Source organism: Lycorma delicatula, chromosome 1, assembly GCF_047948215.1.
Source record: "Lycorma delicatula isolate Av1 chromosome 1, ASM4794821v1, whole genome shotgun sequence".
NCBI lineage: Eukaryota > Metazoa > Arthropoda > Insecta > Hemiptera > Fulgoridae > Lycorma > Lycorma delicatula.
In genome coordinates, this window is record NC_134455.1 from 152786178 (window position 1) to 152803530 (window position 17353).

At 31.2% G+C, this 17353-nt stretch overlaps 1 protein-coding gene across 1 annotated transcript; it reads left to right on the forward strand.

The window, feature by feature from the left end:
- Window positions 1-351: 351 nt before the first annotated feature.
- LOC142324434 (uncharacterized) lies at window positions 352-11832 on the forward strand. The gene is made up of 2 exons (XM_075365269.1): window positions 352-506; window positions 7829-11832. Exons 1-2 carry the CDS (start codon window positions 418-420, stop codon window positions 10437-10439), a joined length of 2700 nt encoding a protein of 899 aa, XP_075221384.1. The 5' UTR covers window positions 352-417; the 3' UTR covers window positions 10440-11832.
- The last annotated feature ends 5521 nt before the right edge of the window (window positions 11833-17353 follow it).

The following is a 17353-nucleotide window of genomic DNA, read 5'->3' on the forward strand; positions in this document are numbered from 1 at the left end:
GTTACAAGGGACTTGTTAGGTTTGTTAGGTCTTCTTTTTTAAATTTCACTGGTGGAACTATGCCTCCAGCAAAACGAAAATAAATAAAATATTGAAAAAGATTTATCTATAGGACATATGCACATGTAATTCTCTTAATATTAATAAAATTAATCAAATCCATTGCTTTCAATAAAAAATCAATAGTCATATTATTGTTTTAGCTATAATAATAATTAATCTTAACTATATTTGCTATCTTACAAAGATAAATTCAAATAGTAGCGTCATTATTTTTAATTTACTATTGTAATGATTTATTCCCGTTTCATAAACTAATTATTGATAAATAATTTTATTCAATCTGAATGGTTATCATTTATTTATTGTGGTCTATATTTATTTATTCATTTGTGAACTTCTCAAAGACTAAGATAAATGTTTTGTACATTATACAAATTCATCTTGATGATGGCGCGGTGTTTCATTTTTACTGCTGTTATAGGACTTATCTTCAATAATATAAGGTATGTGAAATTTTTTCATTGCTTCTGAATCATTGATAAGGTAACCTTAATTAATATTATTTTATATTTATATCAGATAAATAAATTAAAATAGTAGATTATGCAGGGTATACTAAGTAATAATTACCATTTCATTTTGGATATACATTGCTGTAAAGTAGACTGACTTCTAGAAATACTTTGGTTATTGGATTTATCAGAATGGTGGTAATTTACAGCATTTAGAGCTGTAATTTCACGGATTTTTAAATGTATTACTTAAATTAAGGGGACGTTCATTTATTGCGAAAATAAAATGTATTAACCTAAAATGACAGAATCTATTTTCCTAAGATTTCAGTTCTTCCTGAAGGTAAAAATTGCTTCCAATTTCTAGATAAAATTTTCAATAATTATCCCCTCCTTTATGTATAAAGATGTGTAAGAAATTAAATACCCTCTAAGTAACTATTTTTCTTATGTATTTAAAAAAATTCCTCTATACTATTATTTAGAATAATTAAATTAATATATTATTTTTATATAAAAATAATTAAAGAATATACTTAAAGGTAAAACTACTTTACAGTTAAAAATTATTTAAAAAAGGGCATAAAAACAATTCAAATTATGTATTTAGGTGAAAATGAATTTCTTGTTGCTTTACATTATTGTTCATATTGTTCAAATATTGACAATTACATTTTAACACAAGATATTTTTGAATTGTAATAAAAAAAAAATCTATATAATGAATTAAGTCCGTTTCATATAAATAGAATATTTAAGAAAATTGGTTGAACTTACTAAATTATAATACGAACGTGAGCTTATTTTTTTTATTAAATTAATTTTAAATTAGTAATCAAATGATCTCGGATTCGTGAGCCATCCTTGCAGTACGTTTACTAAAATGATATCAGTTAGATAATTTTGATAATTATTTATATCAGTAAGTAACAAAATATGTGATCCTAATCGACATTTTTTTTTGCTAAATTTAAATATATAAAAAGCTTTCTTCATTACACACTTTTTTTCTGAAAGGAATGCAAGAATTTACATGCATGCAGGCCACTATTCAACTTACCTAAAATGTGGTAGTAGTTGTTTTCCTTTTGTGTTTAGCATCTGGAACATCCCTCTTTAGCGTCCAACAATAATCTGTGAACATTCTTGCACTTCTCTGTCATTGGTACCTGCTTTCCATAATTTATATTTGCTGGTGGAAGCGTTTCCCGTGCTCGTCACTGGCGGCGCCGAGGTTGTCCGGCAAGAAAGCTAGGTGTGAATTCAAGAAATTAATTTTTAGGGAGATTTCACATTAGTCGGGGATTTATGACCTCCTAAAAGGTTTTGCACAACACTTTTAAATGGCCTCTGCGCTGACTTTTCGATTTGATTTAACAGTTCTTCAAATTGTCCATCTCTAATGAAAGTTCTTATTTAGGGACCTAAAAAATTTCTTCCTTGATTTTAGTTTAAATAACACGAGGAAACTTTTCTTACAAATAATGAAATTCAGCATCACTTTTATACATTGATTTAACAAAATTTTTGAATACCCCTAATTTTATACAGAGTGGAAGTATAGAAGAATAATTTCCGAGTTAACTTGCGGGGATATATAACATTTTTCTGTTCAGGCGTAAATGTTTCACTCTTTGGCCACTCCTTATTGATATAATGATTTGTTTTATCTTGTCGCATTCACGCAAACAGCAACAAAATTTAATGTAGTCGAGAGTCGAACAGTAAATTCATTTATAACGCAATAACATTTAGACTGCAGCATATAGGATTTTCATATTGTTATATGTTTCTTTTATTTTAGTCGCCTAAGTTAACAGAACAGAAGAAAAATTTGTTGCCATTGTACAAAAGAACAGCGTTTAAATTAGTTTTCGAAGAATTAAAGGAGAGTCTCCATTCTTTAGGTTTAAGTTCATGATGAAATGCATCCATAAAAGCACAAATATTAAGCAGTACACTAAAATATTCTCTTCAAAATGTAATTCTGGAACCTTTGCTTGACGATTACTAATCGTCTAGTGTGTTATCGACTCACTAGTGTCAATATGGAAAAAATTCCAATCTTTTAACGTAGATTCCAAAAGCTTGGCGTTTTTCTTTGATTTGTTCAAATCCCGAACAGAATTGGTTAATTCACTTTGAATTATCAAATGAAGTTCATAGGAATAGAATTCTGCTTCAAAAGGAGGATCACCCTGCACACATGTCGAACTTCATTAGGTATCTCATATTAATTATTTAAAGTTTGATATGTTAGAGGATATGGTACAGGTAATTCCTTACTTTGAGGGACGTCTTATAGTAGACGGTAAATTCAGATACTGCACTGTCTGTTTTGAGTTACTACTTCTTTTTTTTAGTCCAGATTTCACATCGGTCGAACAGCAGATGTGAGGGGGCCCAGATCTTATCTTGTATCCCAACTTTACAACCGCGATATAGTTCATAACATTTATAACTGGAGACATCTGTAAGTGCAGTCAAACTTTGTTGTTTTTCTTCAAACGCCAAATCCCCACCATGTACTAGAAGTTATCGGGATGATTTATGGAATTCCTTGACATATTTCTTCAGTAACACAGCACACTTAGCACAGAAACTATAAGTCACAAAGATAATGAAGCCAGAGTACAGTTTGGCGAATGGTGGTGTATGAGCTGCGCGAATATATAGTTGTCTCAATCCAGTAACAGAGTGTGTTTCGGTCTGCAAACAGGAATACAGAGAGCAAATCTTCATCTAAAATCGTAATTAAAAACACTCGGCTCCATAATTTCGCCTTTGCCAAAGTTCCTTATGTCCCTAATATATTACACTTCAATGACTAATCATAATTCCACTTCAATAAAACAAAGCATGTCTTTGATCTTGTCTTAAATATGCGTAATTTTAGTTCTGTATTTAACTATATGATCGTAGATGGTGACATTAATTCATGATTATCTTTCTTTCTAAGAATCATTACTACATGTCCAACGTACACAGTTAACGAACTATACGCAAATCACACTTAATAAACGAAAGATACGCTATAAATCATCTCATAAATTTTAACTCGTTTTATGTCAATAGAATCTAATTTGTAAGCAAAATAGTAATAAAAAAAAAATCATTACAAAATATTATGATCATGTTGCTAATAGTAATGTAAAAAATTTAACTTATAAAAAACCAACGACTTACCGTTATTCCAAAATTAATATTATAATATAACATCATTTCCAAATTGGTACCATAAATAAGTTTTATTAGACTCACTAAACATTAGTGGTGGGATAAACGATTTTTTTTCGATTCGATTCTAAGAAAGGATTCGTAAAAAAGAATCGTTCGTCCGATTCAATAATTCTTTTCCTTCCCATCACTACCAGTACTGTAAACTCTAATGCGTAAACTCTTTCTCTTCTTCAGCCAAGTTTAGCGGTTCATCTCTTCATACTCCTGTTCAACTCAACTGATGCATACCTATTAAATGCCTATTCTTCTCTTTTCAACTCTTATTCGACTCTTAAGTAAGCATCCGATTCTTTTTCAGTTGAATACGATTTTTAGTAAACTTAGTAGCCTATCACTTCTAATACGCATGCTCTATTCCCTTCATCTACCCAACGATTCTCCTTATTTCATTTCTTATTGGATTCATTTACGAAAACAACCTTATATCAACAAACCTCATCACTAAACAGAGAAGGAAAAATTTAAAGTGTTACGCACATATTCTATATGACATCATTGTTCTTTTTTCTTTTAATTTCATTCTGGCGGGAAGCTATGTTGCACATATTAATTTCTATCGTTCTTTTAGCGCATACTATGATGCTCAAAATACATTTTACAATTATTCTTAGTAGAGGGATAAAAGACGACAGTCGATTCTGTTTTCATCGTGCATAATCTTTCCGTGTTCTATTTAGAGTTGTGTTTTTAGATTGTTTATATTTTTTTTTATTTGGGCCTACACAATTTCGTAAAATTGTTTTACTTTAAATAATCAGAAGACGATTTTTTCTAAATGTTTATCGGTATAATTTTTTTAAAACATTAGTTTTTACCTAAGTAGATACATTATAAGCACTTTTATAAAAGAATATTTTATTTTTAAAATTATAAACATGAGCTGCAGAAAAAGAAGTCACATCTGGACTTGCCTTGTGTAATCTTTGCCGTAGTTCAGTATCCTATGCTGGTGGACGAATAGTAATGTATCTCGTCACATTAAAGTCAAACATACAGGAGTTGATATTTCAAGACAAAAAAATCCTTGTCCTTCTGATTATCATGTTTCAGAAATGCATTACAATTTAAATCCTACTAAGTCTATTGCGACTGAACCAAATGAATTGCAGCAATTAGCCCTTAAATTAACAAACCTTGTTGAATCGCCTAATTCTTCTTCTGTGCATCCAATAACATCTTTTTCCTAAAAAAAATACAATAGTTATCCCTTACTTCCTTTGTTACAAAACCTGTCCCTCAAAGTAAAAGCCGAGCGTTAGATATTCAATTAATTAGGTTATAATTAAAGAATTTCAACCTATTTCACTCGTTGAGGATGAAAAATTCAAGAAGGTTGTTCACATGTTAAACCCTGGGTATTCTGTTCCTTGTCGGAAAACAATTACAACTAGTTTAATTCCACAATTATATGGTAGAATTTCTTGTGAGATTCGGAAGTCATTATATAATATAGAAGCATGCGCAATAATCACTGACAGTTGAACATCAGTTTCAAATAATAATTATATGGCCATAACTATCCGTTTCATTGACCATGATTGCAATTTGAAAACCCCATTACTTACTTGTATGGAAATCTGTAGTCAATATACGGATGAAAAAATTGCCATTGAATTACAAGGTAAATTCAATGAATGGCTATTACTGACAAAATAGGAGCAGTTATTAGTGACAATGCAGACAATTTAAAAGCTGCTATTCGCAATTGTCAGCTACGCCATATTCCTTGCTTAGCGCATACAATTAATTTAATTGTCCAAGCAGCAGCGTCAGAAGTAAATCAATTGTGGTAAAATTGAAGGCAATTGTCGAATTTTTTAAACGAGGTTCTCATGCCGCCTTCAAACTGCAAAACATGCAGCGACAAATGAATTTTAAAGACTTTCATTTTAGACTTACAAAAAATCACCTTGAACAACAAATAAAAAAGGCAAAAAATATCAAATCAGGGCTGCCAAAAGGATTTGTGAATAAAAAAAATTGAAATGAACATGAGCTCATTTTTTGTGCATTTATATCTTCAAGCTTGAAAATATCAAGCTTTAATTCGGTTAAACTACACTTCGTCTTTCACGCCTAATCCCGAACTTAAACATTAACTATTAAATACAACACGCTCCCAGTTTAGCGTTATTAAGCATCAAGTAATGGAGTTATCTAGATATATTGATGCCTAATACCTTCCTCAGAATTTAGAAAAAATACATAGGTAAAAGAATTATTCAGCCTTTAAAACAATATCGATATAAATATACAAACAAACGCACAGTTTTTTTATTATATGTATATATATATATGTTACTGTTGAACGACTATGGACCATAAAACATTTAAATAAAAATAAACTTTCACAGTAAGGTTTTGGAAAAAAAAAATTATCGTACAAAAAAATTATGATATACCCCTTCTGTCAAAAAAGTACCGGGAATTTGTCTTTTAAAAGGGCTACGCTAATGATCTTTTTAATTCTTTTTTTCTGTAAGATGCTAGCACTATAATTAATTTCAGTGTCCAAAATGTGCACGATCTATCTACCAGTTTGTTTACAGCAGCTTGTTGATTCAGTCTACTTCAGTAATGCATCACGATTTTTACAATGAACAAAATTATTGAACAACAAGTTTGCTTAGATTTTGTGTTGCCAACTGAATTTGTGAGCAGACTCGCTAAAAATGTTAGAAAAGGGTTATGGCGAATTAGTTTCATCAAAAACACGTGCTTACGAATAGTAAAAATCGTTCAAGGTGGGCTGAGAGATCGGCGAAAACATGCCTCGTTCTGAGCTATATTAAGCTCAGTACATGCGTGCATGCTTATATTTCAATTTTTAAAACAAATTTTACCTCAATGTTTCCTTATTTCCCAAAAATCGAAAAATCTACATTTTCACTTACCACATATTTTTTAACCGATTTATTTTAATGTCTTCCTAGGCATAGTAAAAGTGGAAGCGACCCCAAAAAATACTTTGGAGAGCCGATCAAAGTTTAAAAATATAAATTTAAAAAATCTTTTAAAATATTTTTGGTTTATTTAAATTTTTAATAAAAGTTTGAAAAAAAATTAAAGTGGATTTATTAAAGATTTTGGTGGTGGGGAGAAAAAAATACCCATTTTTAGATTTTTAAACTTCTTTGGTTTATCTAAACGTATAATGATAATTTTACAATAAAACTTCATCATAAATTACCCCCAGCCAAAAAAAGAAATCTTAGATAACCTTTTTCATGTTTAGTTATTCGTATTTTTCCACTATGTAAAAATAAATAACCGATTCCAAGAAAGCATTACAATTTGGCTGTCACAATCTATTAATTAGCTGAACAAAGGCCGAGTAAAATAAATTTTTTTACGTAATTTAGCCTTTCATTAACGACCACTGAAACTGGGGGATACAAATAACTTTTCAAATTTAAAATCCCTGGTAAGATTTTAAAACTGATGTTATCCTGACTCTAATAGAGAAAAGGTTTTTTTTAATAAATATCAGTTTATAAATTGGAAGATTTTTCTACAGTTCTTTCATCTTTATTATATCAATATATCTTCTGCTTTTAAGGGTTACCTTCTGAAAACAATAATAACTTTTTCCAACCTCACTTAGAGAACGCTTTTTACAGCAGAAAGAAATCATATTCCTTTGGAAAGGGTACTTTATGGAAGTTTTTTCAGAATTGGCATTAGAAATGCTATTTCTTAAAAACTAAAATACACGTTCATGTAAAATTTTTATGGTTTCAACCTATTTATAATATAGGACCACCCTTAATTATTTTTCTACCGCCTAATCCCATTTTAAAAAAATAAATAATAAAATCAGTTTTGTGTTTATTAAGTTTAATATTTTCTGATACCTAAACTGAGAAGAAAAAAGTAGTACTTTGCATTTTTAGATTTTATTGTTTTTGCAACGATTGATCAGAATTATAAGTCAAATGACAGATCGTTTTTCTGGCAGACACAATGCTTTCCCTCTGTGTTATACTAAAACTGGAGGAAAAATGAAATGTGTCCGATTTTTGCGTATTAAAACAAATAAATAAATTATATAAGGATCATTTTTATTGTTACAGGTATCACTCGGCTGAACTAACAGAAGAATGTAACATCATCGGACCGGAAATTTTTAGTAAATTTGATGAAGTTGAACATTTTAGCAATATGTTTTATATATTAAACGATCAATTAAACGAAGCGACTTCAAAACAAGAAAATAAATCTTTAAATATGATTATGTTAATCGGCAATACCGGTGCCGGAAAAAGTACCTTAGCACAGTTAATATCTGGAAACAAAGAAAAACTTCTCTCCGTCGAAACATCACCCGATTCAGGAGATTATATTGTAATAGATAATGATAAAATCGGTATGGATACGGTAGTTTCGACCACATTAATACCTGATTTGATAATAGATTCGGAAACCGGGAATATTGTTTGTGATAGTCCAGGATTCAAGGACACTCGAAGTCCTATACACGAACTAGTTGCTGCGTCTTCGATGGTAAAAGTTTTAAAAAGTTCGAGAAAGATAAAAATTGTTTTAGTAATACCACAAACATCTTTGATGAAAGGCTCATACAGAGACGATTTCACTAATCTTTTAAAACAAACGACAAGTTTTGTGAAAGATGTAGATAAATATAAGAAAAGCTTCTATTTAACAGCGACCAAAGGAAATTTGTATACCTTTAAAAAGGGTATGATAATACCGGCGTCTGAAGAATCTGTGGTACACGGAATACGTTTTTTTTTAAACGAAGCTATTTTGAGTTTGGAGAATTCTACTCCTTCAGTAAATGGAACCGATCATTTACGTGAAATTAGTGTAATAAAGAATTTATTAGACGATTCGAAATCGAGAATTAAACTATTCAGGAAACCCTCTCAGGAAGGACCGTTAATAGAAATAACCGAAATTAATGACGAAAGATCTAAACTTAGAGAGGTATTACTATCTGATAATAATTTTACGACAATAGACGAAAACGATTTCGGTTATTCAATATCAGATCGTGCAAAAGTTTACCTGGTCGAATTATTTTTACTAGTGGATAAATATATTGCGTCGTTATCCGGCTTACTTTCAAGATATTTTGTAGATTTTTACCGAAATAAATTACACAACATTAAGCGAATCGACGAGAGAATAAAAGAACTAAAAATAATAAATTCCGATATTAATAAATTAGTAAATGAAATTAAAGAAACCGATAACGCTAAAACGTACATAAACAGCACACAGAGTTTTATAGAAAGGAAAAATATTAATTACAAATGCAAAATGAATTTAAATAAAGTAGATATTTTAATAAATTTCCTCGATAATATCGATAATTTTTTAAATTCTTCTGAATACTCGTATAGGCCTGACAAGTGGTCTGCCTCGTTCAGTACGTTAACTGATTTTGTACGTACCGAAACGGAAAATAATTATCTAATAGAAGATGTGTTCCTTACATTAACCGGTTATGAGATTCAGAAAAAAAAAACACAACTTCATCTTCCCGTGATAAATGATCTCCAAAACGATACGGTAAATGGTATTAATGAGGAAAAGATTCGTAGTTTCTTGACTTCTATTGATTTATATAAAAAATATAATGATTTTAAGTTAAACGAAAATACGGTGAAGATTCTTAATTCGCTTGTAGATATAACAATAAAGTCGGAAACTAAAATTTATTCCCTAAACGATGCGTTGCACGTTGAAGGATACATAGTGCGACTATCCGAAATTCAAGACCACCGTATTGAAAATAAGAACAACATTAATAGTTTAGTAATATTAGCTATGCACACCGTATTCATCGATAAAGATCTCGACGAAGATTATTTAAAAGGAAAAGAAATACTTATTGTAGCGCCTACATGGCATGTTGTCGGTACAAGAAGGTTAAGTGTTGACGGGCGTTCCGGTAAAACACCTTATTTATCGTATAAAGCCGATCTCGGAGAAATCGGTAAAGACGGTGCGAACGGTGAAAGCGGAGGAACTTTCACGGGTGTCGGTATGACATTTGAAAACGGACACAATTTGATTTTAAGTGCAAATGGAGGAGACGGTGAAAACGGGCAGAATGGAGGTGACGGTTTAGACGGTAGAGACGGATGGGATGGATATACTTACTCGAGTGATCTCAGCAGAAATAACAAAAATATTTATTTAGTTTACAATAATTTTGAAGAAACAAGCGGCTACAAAGGTGTTTCTGGAACACCCGGAGGTGACAGTGGAGCTGGAGGTAAGGGAGGTAAAGGTGGTAAAAAAGGGACGGTCGATTTGTCTAATGTAGGTCCTTATGCGAGTGGAATAAAAATCGAAATGGATAATGGGAAACATGGAAGAGACGGTGAAGACGGTATTCCTGGACGCGGTGGTCAGGGAGGATGTGATGTTTATTATTCTGATACGGATGAATATTTTCTTTTCTTTCGTGTATCCTCTGTTAGAAATAAATCGTACGGAAGATGTCGTGGTAGAAGTCGTAGTGGTTTTGTAAAACGGAATCGCAATCTAATCAGATGGCACCCGTCGTATTTTGATATACAGGACAAATTAAAAATATCCTGCTCGATTTTAGCGGCTTACACCGCCTCGTACAAGAAATACGAATCTATATTATTTGATGCAAAGTTTGAAGAGTTCATGGATAATATTAATAAAAATATTTTACGATGTTAATTTCACTCTTTGTAACAGAAATCATCAACTCTTTCATTCGATATGATTGCAATTCTCATTAATTTCTACACGAATAGGAAAGCGTTACGTCACCCGAGGTAAAACAAATATGTAGAAGCTATATTAAATTTCAATATTTTGTTATTGCCGACATAGTTCTATTATTGTAATAGTCGTTAGTAGGAAACTTAACCTTCTTCGATTAATCATAATGCATCCGGTAGTGCGAACATAGCCGTATGACATGTTTTCCTAACGACGAGGTATGGAATATAGCAGTGACACCTATCAAAATATTTTACCCTCGGTTCGTTTGAGTTTAATTAATATTTATACCGCTAGACAGCAGCAAGTTGTGGACTATTTGAACTATGAAAGGCATTAATTTAACACAGAGCGCTAATTTTGTCAACTATAATCCATCTTCCTTATGTTTAAAACCGCACTGACGCAAGAGATTAGGTCACTTCTAACTTAGCCACAGACTATATGATGTAGTTAATGTTTATAGTACGCCATATATTATTACTATAATGTAGTAAATAATCTGGTAGATTTATTTCTTTGTAATAATACTACAATCGGATTATCGGTAATAGATAAAACGGTATTAAATAGTTTAATTTTAAAATCAAGTAATTATTACAGCGATCTTTATTGATGCGTAAATTTGCGCGACTAACAGGATATACCGTATCACTCACCTTCAGTGAGTCAAGGCCACAATCAGTTAATAAATTAGTAAAACGTTTGTTTGAATTAACTCTAAACTCAAGTAGAATGAACTTTATTTATTTTAAATTCACCGACTAAGTCGCGATCGAATGAAAATTATGTTGTCAAGGTGGAAAGTTATGTTAATATCTTTACTTAATTTTATAAAATATGATATATATTCAGTGTTCTATTAATTTTTGCTGCTACATTCGAATTATACAAAGTGAAAAGCCTTATTATTCTTTTAATTAAAAATTTCAAAAAAGTGCAAATATAAGTGTTATAAATTTTACATTATTGAATGAAGGATTTTTTCCATTAATTAATAGTTAAATTCGCAAATTAACTTTTAAGTTTCAATATAATATGTTGCTTACAAAAATGTGAAGTAGTTAAGATTAGAAAAATTTCTTTGAAAAGGATTGTTATGCTTTCAAGTACGCTAAATTTACAATCGGCATATTTGCATGCTTTTTATTGATCTCTTTTGTCGATTTTTTAAGGATAATATAAAAAATCTTCCTTCTTAATAAAAATTCCATGAGTTTAGTAGATAATTTACTAAAATTGTCGATTCAGCTTGAACAAGAAAAAATAATACTGATTCGACTTTTGTGCTTATCATAAAAAAATAAATATATTATAAATTAATTATTTGGCTTACTTTAATTATCTACCTACAAAATTATAAGATATCTTCGATTTATTATTAAACAATAGACAATAAATATATAGGAAAAACGATTATTTTATTTTTTTATCCAAACTGTTTATTTTTTATTAAAAAAAAAAAATAAATAAATAAACGCCTATAATACATAAGAACGTAGTGCAACCATTATGGTATAGCATATATTTACATCACTATATGAAAAATAAAAATCCAGCAAAGAATTGTATAACTTTCCCAGTTTTGCTTTTTGCCGCTGACAGATTTTTATCTCAAGTACGCCTTAGGGTTTTTAAATACTAAATTATGAAATATTTAGACGATTCAGTCTGGTCTCACGGGACCCCACCTTTTGGTCATCTGGCCCGGAGGACCAAAAATAATATACGACAATTTCAGCCGCGGAGCAATTCGTTGGTTGTGATAATTGTATACACTAAGTATTGCCGGATAAAACAACAAATGGATATTTTACACTTTCTTTATTCACATTTACATTAATTACACATTAAACTGTCTGGCTAGTACAGATACATTTTTATGTTGATTGGTTGACATTATAAAAGAAAGTAAGTATTCATATATTAATAGTTCTAACAAAAATTAAGATCAGCTGGTTCATTAACAAATAAGAAGAAAGAAGAAAAGAAGAAAATGACAGGAGATGTTTACGTTGAGCAAGAGGACAAAGAAAACAGATGAATCTAAACATATATGTTAATACTAGATATGGGTGGATTTTCAGTCTTGAAAATTATAATTTAAAAAAATGATATTTTTAATACGGGTCTTATTCAGCTCCTTTGTTTTAGGTGTTTTAAAACTTTATTTATTGGAGTAAAAAAAAGGTTATGATGCCTCGGCAACCAAAATATCAGGATAAAGTTAGAGAAAGTGAGAGGGGGAAGAGAGCCGTACATTTATGCCAACTTGAAACTTTTTTAAAGCCAAATTTAAACTTTGTTTAAATTTCAACTTTTTTGGTCAACGGGCTTTTCGACGTATGAGTCAAAGACTGTTTATAAATAATGTTGAATATCCCACCCGCCTAATCCCGGTTCATGTGAAACTTTACAATTTTAAATATCTTAGTAAGAACAATTTTCATCTCCCTTAAGCTCAATTTTCTACCGTCATTATATAAAAAGTCAAAAAAGGGGAAAATTACCCATACCCTATTTTAATTTTGACTAAAATTGAATACAATCAATGCCCCATGTATAGAAATTGTTTAATCCACTTTCAAAGAATTAATGTTGAACCAGTCCGGAGTATAAATCTGGATATTTATAGCGTAGGTTCTTCTACTTTATTCTACAAGATAGTAATATACCAATTACCATGCTAAACCTTTTCATATTCTATAGTTTCAGATGTATAAGTAGAAGCTATTTGCTTGCAATTTGGTTGATTGAATACTATCTTCCTAGATAAATAGCTCTCTGTAAACGAAAATTCTAGAGCACTATTAGCCTACGTAGATAGTGTTTGATTTAATTCAGGCAAATACTATTTGCGTGTGAAATACATATCAGCAAATGAAAAAAAAACGAAAACCCGGTTCCTTATTCTAAAAGCAATGACTTCTAGGCGAACTTTGAAACCTCACATTAATTATTAATAAAGGTAATTTATATGAAGTATGTTTATGGCTTTCATTTGTTCACCGTTTTGGTTTAACTAGTCAGAATTTAATTTTTTTAATATCGTTTTGCTTTTCTCGCAAAGCCCTTTAAAATAAGACATGCATGACCATACGTCCCATTAAAACTTTGTGAGCTGTACCTGACTGAAGGCCGAATTCCCTTAATTGCGGTTTACTGAGTTAGCCTCTTTTATCGGAGAAGATTTCTAAAGAGCGAGAGAGAGAGAGAAAGAGAAAGAGAGAGAGAGAGAGAGAGTATATCTCTCTAAGAGAGAGGGATATCTCAAGTAACAAAAAAATTAAAGGGGAGCATAACACCGTAGTTCTGTCTGAAACAAACACACTGTTGGCTGCTACTTTGGATTGGGCGATTAGAATTTTGTTTTAATTGTATCACTTTTTTCGTCTCAGTCGTGCTCTGTAAAATGACCATTGGCCCCATTTGAAATTTTTGAGTTGCCTCTCACCCCCCGCCGTCCAAAATTAAAAAAAGAATGAAACATACGTTCATTAAAGGAGTCCCTGAGTGCAAGGAAGAATGCCGCAAACACATCCAGTTACCTAAACTATAAAAAAAAATTAGAGGAAGAATAAGTTCGAATACGGAATATTTTTATATTGAAGTTATTGAATTTTCTCAAATAATTATAATTAATTAATGTCTACTCACCAACTATCAACGAAGTCCGCTTCACAAAAAAAAATAAATTTTTTTGCTGTGTTTTTTTAGAGGGAGGAACCATCCTATACTCCTCTTGAAACATTTATATTGAAATCGATTAGAAAAAAAATTAGGCCACTGACACACCCACAAGGGCGCGCACTCACACACACGCAATTGTTTTGATCGAAGCATTAATGAATTGACAACTGAATCTGCAAGATTCAGTTGTCCTGCGATACAACGAAACGGTTGGAGCATTTACCGAGACTGAAAACGATGGCCGCTGGCTAGCGGTTTTCGAATCAGTCGGTTAAACCACCGAGTGGTGGTCTCTACCATCATTGTATGTAGATAGAATTTACGCCGTAATGTTGAATTGAATCGTTTCTCAATCCGTCAGCGTGGAGCGTCCCTCCACTTCCTTATGTCAATTCATCCGTACGTCACGTGTAAAATTCAAAGAGCAAAAAATTTTCCAAGCAACACTTTCAACGATGAGTGGTTACTGAATTTTTCGTCGTTGAAATTTATCTTTGTTGATTAGAGAGTATTCACTGATAAGTTCTTAACATATTTCTTGCCTGGGAAACATAATTGTTCGAATAAACAGAAAAAAAGAGGAGGAATATAATTTTTTCTGTATGTAATACATTTGTGGTTACTTCATGATTGTTTGTGTTTCATTTTACTGAACAGTAAAATGAAACATACAATACAATTAAATAACATACAATCGAAATAAATAATGTCGATTTTAGCCCTAGCAGAGTAGGAACTTGCTCCACCCAGTTTTCATAAAAAAATAATAATTAAAATAAGTAGAAATGAAATTAGTAGCATTGTATCTCTTTGTTACAGATCTAACACTATTTATGAATAATTAAACTAAACAAAAATGTATAACCTAAAATCGAAGTTAATCAGAGAATACAATTTTAATATGTTATCCATGATATACATAGAATATTAAAAGGTTGGCTACACTTTGGGTAATACTGTTCGATTAATAAACAAAAATATTTGTAAAAGCGGTCGTGAATTAATTGAATTCGTGTACACGGAAAAACAAAAAATCCGTTTTGCTCATACCGCAATGCCAGAAATTTTCTGCCTCCGCTTGTGTGTATGGACATGAGATATTTGTTTGCTCTGCCCACATGTGCGCTCACCCTTTATTTTCAATCGTCAAAGTGTTTCAAATATTTAAAAGTCTAAATATTTTCTTACAAAATCCTACTTTAAATGAATTTTGTGTTTTAATTGTTCTCCAGGATTTTTACAAGAAATATTTTTATCTTTAAATAATAATGTTAATTCAAATTGGGTCACTGAAGGAAATTTCAAATGTGTTATTTCTTTATAAATAAAATAACAGCATAACATTATCACAAATAATCAGAGAACCCATTTTAAAATTGCAGGAAGTGGGAGTCAAAGTTCAGAATATAACTTTCGACGGAGCTACGTTATTTCAAATATGTACTTTAAAAGATTTAAAATGCAAAATTAAGGACCCCCCCATAGGTATACAAAAAATCTAATTCGGCAAAAGGTTTCTATTTATGGCAAGGGTGGTTTTTATGTTTTTATTTTACGCTCTCGATTATCCGGTTATCTGGTCGTACTCTTATTCCGAAATTCAGTTATATCTACAAGACGGTATGACCGATTTTATAAATTCAAACGGCTTATTTTTTACCATGTTGAGTGCTAACGTTTGCATAAAAAAGATTTACGTTGGATTATTCGGTTATCCGTCATTTTTCCGAGATTTACTTTGGAATTTATCTCCGGAAATACGACCAATTTTAAAAATTCCAACAGCGTATTTGCTAGCAGTACAAGGGCCAAGGTTAAAATTATTAAATAGAAATAAGAAATCGAAATTAATTACCGGAAAAACAAATAGTAAAAATCTTTTAATTACAGTAATTTTTTGTAAGACGCAGTTAATATGAGGCACGCAAAAATTAATCACGTCTTGAAAAAATCTTCAAGACTAAAAAAAGCACATTTGGCTGTATCTCATGGGTTGTGTGAAAAAAAGTTACAATTATTTTGTAAAATTTTAATGAATTTTATAACTAAAGGTAAAGTTATGTATTTTTACACGATTACGATAAATAAACCAGTTTTCAAAAACTGAATCTCTTTTACGTCTCAAAGAGCAGAGCGAAGCCATGCCTAGCTAAGCAGCTAGATGGAGCGATAAATGCGGAGCATAAGTTGCGGATTGATAAATGGAGCTGTAGCTAAAAAAATCAGTACACTAAGTTCATCACGGCGAAATGATGATATTTATTTTCTTCAAAATATTTCAGTAAAATACTTAATATTCTCACAAACATGAGGATGCGAACGCCGAGGATCGAGACCAAAAATAACGCGTTGAGAGGCAGAGTTCTATGGACCCTCGACGCGTTAATTTTTGTGCTGATTTCAAATCTGCAAACGAAAATAGAATGGAGGGGGGTGATTTTTAGTAACGCAGATTTAAAGAATACCTGATTTTCTTCAAAGAAATTATGTAGCCTATAATATGGAATTATTTTTCGTAATATTTTCTTTTTTAGTTTTCTTCTGTCAACCTCTGAAATATTTCTTATCAGTTTCCAACAATAATCAGTAGGCATATTCGGGTTCCATTTTCTCTGGTATTTCTCGTATTTCTATTATTGGTACATCCTGCTGAAATCTCCTATCGTAGGACTGACAAGTTCTAGCAAATCCAATAAAGAATTTACATTATTAGAGTATACTATATTATCTTTTAAGGAAACAGAAGCTGAAAATTCTTCTTGCCTAACAGGGAAAAACGTATTTTATTACTGCTTCCAGCCTTTCGATTACTTCCAACTAATTCCACCCAGTTGAAGCCAACTCTGACAACATATTAGATAAATTAAGATCACGAATCCGTTCAATAAGTTCTGCTGTAGCTATTTTGTGAAGTTCATTGTCTTCACCTTGAAAATCTCTTATTACTCATTACTTCCTAAATCACCACAGTCTTCTTTATCGTCGACATTCTCTTCTAAGTTCAGTATTTCTGGGTGAACTCTTCTCTGTGTGGAACAGGGGGTCTTATGGCTGACGGAATACTAGAATTTGGGTCAGATTTCTTGAATTTACTTGTGTTCTTTGATTTTTGCGATACAAAAAAAAAACAATTTGACGAGTGGTCCTTCTACTCTTTCCGCACCATAGAAACAGCAAAA